This window comes from Diaphorina citri, unplaced genomic scaffold (assembly GCF_000475195.1).
Source record: "Diaphorina citri unplaced genomic scaffold, Diaci psyllid genome assembly version 1.1 scaffold3656, whole genome shotgun sequence".
Taxonomy (NCBI): domain Eukaryota; kingdom Metazoa; phylum Arthropoda; class Insecta; order Hemiptera; family Psyllidae; genus Diaphorina; species Diaphorina citri.
Window position 1 is genome coordinate 2,281 of NW_007381056.1, and position 7,281 is coordinate 9,561.

Genomic DNA, 7,281 nt, shown 5'->3' on the forward strand with positions numbered 1-7,281 from the left:
CGACTACGCTTATTTGATGCCCGATTTATTAAGGTTTTTCGTCCCTGCCTGGTGACGAACAATGAATAGTTCTGTTTGTTAAAAAGACCGGACAGTCTGTTATATGGACTTGAGTTTACTCAAGCGACTAGCGTGCTCCGACACGTGACGTAGAACCATTTATCTTAATAACTTATGTTAATGGATTTTAGGGTTCACACTGCCTTAAAGATACCTATGTACCTACCTAATTTGTTTAATATTCAGTTTATTATTATTCTTGATATGATTTTTTGATTTTACTTTCATGTAATGATTTAAAATCAAGACTAGAGCCCGTTCTCCCTTTATTTCCAATATAGTGTTCAAGTCACCCATCCAATTATTGGCCTTGCTCGGCGTAGTTTAACATAGATGTCGCTAAAACCGGTCTTAAATTAACGACTGAAGTGTTATCTAAAACTTTCTCGCTTTGAGTTCATAGGTCGTCGCGACAAATTTCAAGATCAGAGCTCATTTGTGTGAGAAAATGTGAAAAAAATCCCCCAAAAACCAGTTTTCTCGGTTTTTTGGCTTTATGGTTTTTAGGACAAAATTTGCACCACCATTTTCGTGTTCCTGATAAAAAGACCTTTAATTTGATATATAGGTCGACCAGGTTTGGACAAGTCCTTCTATGGGAACAGACAGACAGACAGACAGACAGACCGTTCCTCTGTTCCTTATTCCCCTCCCTTTTATCTCGCCTTCCCCTTCTTCCCTTTTATCTGCCTTTTATTTCTCTCTCGCAATCCGTTTCGGTCTCTTTTTCCCTTTTCCCGGCCCCATTCAGGCTGGGTGAGGTTAATATGAGGAGCCGGGTAACTTGCCGCCGAGTGAAGGGTAAACCCTCCGTCACTAAAGAAGACCTTAGAACTTAGTTACCTAGACTCCATACTTGAGTGATGTAGTCATCTCCCATGGCGTAGTGGTCACTGCGCTCGCCTTGCACGCGGGAGACCCGGGTTCGATTCCCGGCGGGGTCAAGAAATTTGTATCATGCAAATGATTGATTCCGTGACTGGCTGTTGCGGGGCCCACTCAGCCTCGTGAGGAAAATGAGTAGCTATGAGTGCTATGACATGTAAATGCGCATAGCGACCGGTGCCAGCATGGTAGGTAAACATTGGATTTTAGGATTATTGAGATATTGGGAAAATCCTACAATGCTGCAGTAAGCACCAAAGTTGTGATATAATAACACAAAGAAACTGCATTTTAAATGAATTTATTTATTTAGATATCCTTTGTAAATATTATTCACTTAGGTCAAGTTTAGCATTGTTTCTTCTGTTAGTTCCTGTTTTATCCTTGTGCTGTAGGTATATATCCATTGTTCTCTCTCTGCCTTTGTACGGTTGTAAGAATCCATTGTTAAACACAACTTGAGTAAATAATAAAAGGTCTATTCTTTTCCTCTATATTATGAGCTCTTTCCCCTGACCCCCATTCTACTCCATTTCAGGACAAAGTATTCGAGGACACGTACGACACAGTGCTGATGGCCATCGGCCGTCGCGCCCTCACAGAGGAAACGGCCGTGAGTAACGCCGGCGTCAAAGTTATCCCGGAGAACGCCAAGATAGATTCGGATAACGAACAGACCAACATACCCAATGTGTTTGCCGTGGGCGATGTACTCCATGTGAGTATTGACTTGGCGTGACGCACTACCTCCCTAGAATGGAGTGCTCAAGTAATGACTTAATGACGTACAATTAGACGCACTACCTCCCTAGAATGGACTGCTTAAGTAATGACTTAATGACGTACAATTAGATTCAAATACTGCAGCCAGCCTAGTTAGTTTGGTTGGTAGCGCTTCTGCCTTGTAAGCGCTAGGCCGCGGGTTCGATTCCTGCCTGGGGCGGATTTTATCCTGATCGGATAATGTTGGTTCTCGGAACAGCTGGGTTTCTCCTATCCTGTCTTCCTTGTCTCTTCGATTTCTTTAGCAGTTAGACCTTACGATAAGACCTTAGCAGATACAGTTCCCTATGTACAGTACAATAACATAACCTATTCACAAATAATAATAAATAACCTATGTAACCAACCTCAGTGGTGCAGTTGTTAACGCGTTGGACTTTGGATCTGAAGTTGGTGGTTCGAGTCTAAGTCAAGTCATAAAATTTAACGTAGTCTATTAACGCGGGGAACAACATTTGTGACCGTCATTTGTGCTTAACACAATTCGAATTCCCTTTTTTTTTATTCTCGCGTGTTCCTCTAATTTTCACCTTTTCCTGTTCTTCCCTCTATTCCAGGAGAAGCCAGAACTGACGCCCGTCGCAGTTCAGGCCGGTAAGCTCCTCGCGGCCCGCCTTTACGGTAACGGCACCACACAGATGGACTATCAGAACGTGGCCACTACAGTATTCACCCCCCTTGAGTACGGCTGTGTGGGACTGAGCGAAGAGAAAGCGGAAGAATTGTACGGCGCGGATAATTTAGAGGTACGTAGACACTGGGTATTATCGTATATATTCTGTACGGTTATCGTACGGTACGGTAATATAGATGGACTATCAAAACGTAGCCACTACAGTATTCACCCCTCTTGAGTACGGCTATGTGGGACTGAGCGAAGAGAAAGCGGAAGAATTGTACGGCGCGGATAATTTAGAGGTACGTAGACACTGGCTATTATCGTACAATTCTGTATTATCGTACGGTACGGTAATAATATGGACTATCAGAACGTAGCCACTACAGAGCGAAGAGAAAGCGGAAGAATTGTACGGCGCGGATAATTTAGAAATACGTAGACACTCGCTATTATCGTACATATTGGTATGTTTGGTAATAAATAGATGGACTATCAAAACAAATAATTTAGAGGCATGTTCAACTCTACTACAGTAGGTATTTTTTGCCCCGTCATTTTAGGTAAATCACGCCCACTACATACTTTTCGAGTGGACTTTAGTGATAGCTTAATTGACAAAAAGTTAAATTTAAATTGAATTTTCATCACCGCCAATAAAGACCTCAGCAGTTGAGTTTTACCTCAATAAATAAATAAATAAATAAATAAATAATTAAATAAATAAATAAATCATTAACAACTCACTGTCATTAGCTTCAATTTTACTGACTTTCAAACCAGTGTTTGTTTCCGAAACAAAGTCACCCTTACACGTTCTATTCTTTGTTGCCCAATGCAATCCTCAACACTGCCAAACATAATATTGCTCATTCAAAAAGTAAAACGACATATTGCCCCTTCAAATAAACATATTGCCCCTTCATTTCAGATCTATCACGCCTACTACAAACCTACCGAGTTCTTTATTCCCCAACGCAACCCGCAGCGCTGCTATTTGAAGTTTGTATGTGAGAGCACCGCCCCCTTTAATAAAACAACATATTGCCCCTTCAAATAAATATATTTCCCCTTCATTTCAGATCTATCACGCCTACTACAAACCTACCGAGTTCTTTATTCCCCAACGCAACCCGCAGCGCTGCTATTTGAAGGTTGTATGTGAGAGGGCCGCCCCCTTCAATTAAACAACATATTGCCCCTTCAAATAACCATCTTGCCCCTTCATTTCAGATCTATCACGCCTACTACAAACCTACCGAGTTCTTTATTCCCCAACGCAACCCGCAGCGCTGCTATTTGAAGGTTGTCTGTGAGAGGGGCGCCCCCCTTCAATTAAACAACATATTGCCCCTTCTAATAACCATATTGCCCCTTCATTTCAGATCTATCACGCCTACTACAAACCTACCGAGTTCTTTATTCCCCAACGCAACCCGCAGCGCTGCTATTTGAAGGTTGTCTGTGAGAGGGGCGCCCCCCTTCAATTAAACAACATATTGCCCCCTCTAATAACCATCTTGCCCCTTCATTTCAGATCTATCACGCCTACTACAAACCTACCGAGTTCTTTATTCCCCAACGCACCCGCAGCGCTGCTATTTGAAGGTTGTCTGTGAGAGGGCCGCCCCCTTCAATTAAACAACATATTGCCCCTTCAAATAAACATATTGCCCCTTCATTTCAGATCTATCACGCCTACTACAAACCTACCGAGTTCTTTATTCCCCAACGCAACCCGCAGCGCTGCTATTTGAAGGTTGTCTGTGAGAGAGCCGCTCCGCAGAAAGTACTGGGTATGCACTTCATAGGCCCCAACGCTGGGGAAGTTATTCAGGGTTATGCTGCCGCTGTCAAGTGAGTAAATAGACATACAAACATAATTACATATCCTAAGTCCAAGTCGTTCTGTTTATGACAGGTCGACTATTGATGGTAGACTCAGTAACTTTGTGAAAGTTCATTTTAAATATCTAAATATGAAAATAACTTTACTCTTCACTATCAGAACCAGTGAAGAGTAAAGTTATTTTCATATTTAGGTCTACTATTCACAAAACCCCTCCACCATAATTGATCTCTAAAAATCTGGATGTTTTCTATGAGACTAGGGTCCTGATTTCTCTTTCCAATATAGGTATTTGAAGTGAGTATATTGAACTTTAATTTTATGTTTTACTAAATTACCATTGCCCTGTACACAAAACGCCCAAAGTGGCTGAGGTATAAGGCAACCCTAAACTTGGGGGAAAATACTGTTCGAATACGAATACGAAATTACCATTAGAAGAGTTTGATAGAGGGAACTTGAAAACTTGAAATCGGAGGTCATATCGTCCCGAAATCTGTTAGCTTGTTTGGTAGTGCGTCTGCTTTGTAAGCGCTTGGCCGCGGATTCGATTCCCGCCCGGGGTAGATTTTATCCTGAACGGATAATGTTCGTTCTCGAAACAGCTGACTTTTTCCTATTCTGCCTTCCTTCTCTCTTCGATTTCGGGACGGTACCTTAGCAGTTACAGTTTCCTCTGTCAAACCTCTTTTTTTTTATATCACTTTTTTATGATACTTTGTTTATTTTTATTTCTTACAAACTCAGTCGACAGAAGTTAATTGTGAGCTATACCACTATCTAAGAAGCACAAATGCTTGTGACCAGATAGTGACTCTAGGTAAAATGTGTCTGTTTTTTTTTTTTTTTTTTTTTTTAGGGGAATGCAGTATTTTTATTTTGATATTTTTTATCTGAATAATTTAATACTCAAGTTGCCTAAGTAATAAGTTAATATCTTATTAAGTAACCTTAGTATAATTGTCATTAAGACTAAATTGATTTTTCAGCATGGTTAAAAATGGGGTTATTTGCCCAGTTTATGCTGGGGATATTTTGTGCTTAAAGAATTCTAAATTCTTCTGCTTCCCCTCCAGACTCCAAATCACAAATAGACCTCATAGAAGTGATTGCCAATGACAATTCTGAGTCTTGTTCGTTCAGTGTCAAACCTCAGAAACTGAAACAGTACTCGAGAAAGTCCAGGGGCGGTCTCATTTTATTCTAGCTCATAATGTGTATTTTCTCATTCCCAGGTGCGGTCTAACGTTCGAGACTCTGGAGTCGACCGTAGGCATTCATCCGACCCTGGCCGAGGAGTTCACGCGTGTTACCATCACCAAACGATCAGGCGAGGATCCGACACCACAGTCCTGCTGTAGTTAGAGTGGAATCCGGCGGTGATGGAAAGGAAGAGAGGGGAAAACGGAGAAGAAGAAAAGGAGGAGAAAGTTGATAATGAGAGGAGAAGAAGAAAAGGAGGGAAGGAAGGGGAGGAGAAGATGAAGAAAAGGAAAAGGAGGAAGAGGAGAAGAAAGAGGAGGAAATAAGGACAGAATAAAGGAATGGCAAAAAAAATCTCCCAAAATAGGAGATATAGGATGAACGCCGATTTTTACTTGGTGTTTTGTTGTTGTTGTTGTTGTTTTTTTTTTTTTTTTTTTTTTTTGGTTTTTTTTGTGTTTTTTTTTTTTTTTTTTTTTTTTTTTTTTTTTTTTTTTGACCCGTAGGACCAAACATGTAAAAATAACCAGACCTTAATTTAAAATAATAACATCCGATTTTCGGTGCACAATCGTCTTTTGCCATCCAAAACACTATTGTCATCCAAATATGTATATAATTATGTCCACCAAAGTTTCAAGTCAGTTGGCACAGTAAAAATGGCTACTTACATCTTGAGTAAAACTTTCTAGTAAAAATAAGATACATATATATATAAAAAAAAACATTGAAAAGGAGAGAAGAGAAAGTGAGACAGGAGAGAAATATAGAATGCAAAGGAGATAAGTGATATTTATTATTTATTATTCAATCAATTCCATTCAGTGATAATAATGTGTGAAAAAATAGAAGAAAAAACAGGAAGAGACTTACCTGATTAATAAAGGAACTTTTATTATTACATTATTAAATAAATTATTTATTTAGGTGCGTCAAGACAACAGTATCAAATTTATAACATTTAATTTATACTTTTGAGTTGACGAAACCAAATAAATTTAAATGAAATTTATATTCCTATCTTTTATTCCCTCTTAGATTATTTGGCTGGATCTTGGGAGAACATATTCTATACTGTGTGATCCCGATCAATAAGCCTCTCTTCGTACAGGGTGTCCAACAATTCATGTCTTATAACATCCAATGTTCATGTCCACTCTCATTGTTGGATAGTGGATCTTTATAAGCTCTCTAGTAGAACTCCTCCAACAATTATGTGTAGCCAATGGACAGTTTAAGTAGACACTGCTATTTTTTCTTGTTTTATATATCCCTTAATCCTTAATTACCTATAGGAATTATAATCATGACCTTTTCTCCACAATACCTAATATGTATTAGTTGTATTACTTCCATGCCTCAGTGATTTAAATTAAATGGTTGTCTTTTCTGACGAAATTCCCGTGTGCGGAGTCCAGTATGTAGGACTATTGCACCTCTACCTACGTAATATAATTAATGATAGTTTTAATCTGGCCTAAGATCAAACCTGAAGATTGGTATTGTAAGCTAGGTATCTACCTGGGAGCTCCAAAAGTAGACATTGGAATGCCTTGAGCATTTAACATTGGTCTATGGCAGGTTCATACCTCAGATTCAAGAGTCTATAATTTATTTTCCTCACACACCTACCTATTAATTATGTATATTTTTTCCATGTTCACGATAAATTTGCGTACCCCATTTTGTGTCTTACCCACTGAGAATAATCTTTATTTATCATACAAACATAATTGTTGTTGTTGAAACAAATACATTGTTTATACAATGATTATGAAAAAAAAATGTTATTATTATTATTATTATTATTATTATTATTATTTCCTTGTTCTTAGATGGGTAGTTTTTTTCTCTCTCTCTCTTTTTGCTTGGTACGTACGTAGGT

At 39.0% G+C, this 7,281-nt stretch overlaps 2 protein-coding genes across 2 annotated transcripts; both read left to right on the forward strand.

Moving 5' to 3' along the window:
- Nucleotides 1–1,448: 1,448 nt before the first annotated feature.
- LOC103520466 (thioredoxin reductase 1, mitochondrial-like) lies at nucleotides 1,449–5,654 on the forward strand (the record flags this gene model as incomplete). The annotated part of the gene is made up of 4 exons (XM_008485561.3): nucleotides 1,449–1,663; nucleotides 2,286–2,474; nucleotides 4,032–4,201; nucleotides 5,429–5,654. Coding segments are annotated over 4 exons (704 nt in total), but the record flags the coding sequence as incomplete, so codon positions are not given.
- Nucleotides 2,486–4,010, forward strand: LOC113472031 (thioredoxin reductase 2, mitochondrial-like). The gene is made up of 2 exons (XM_026831570.1): nucleotides 2,486–2,646; nucleotides 3,578–4,010. Exons 1-2 carry the CDS (start codon nucleotides 2,539–2,541, stop codon nucleotides 3,797–3,799), a joined length of 330 nt encoding a protein of 109 aa, XP_026687371.1. The 5' UTR covers nucleotides 2,486–2,538; the 3' UTR covers nucleotides 3,800–4,010.
- Nucleotides 5,655–7,281: the final 1,627 nt, after the last annotated feature.

Coding starts and splice junctions, on each gene's coding strand:
- LOC113472031 (XM_026831570.1), top strand. CDS start 2,539: ATGGACTATCAAAACGTAGCCACTACAGTATTCACCCCTCTTGAGTAC. Junction 2,647..3,577: donor ACGGCGCGGATAATTTAGAG/GTACGTAGACAC, acceptor CCTTCATTTCAG/ATCTATCACGCCTACTACAA.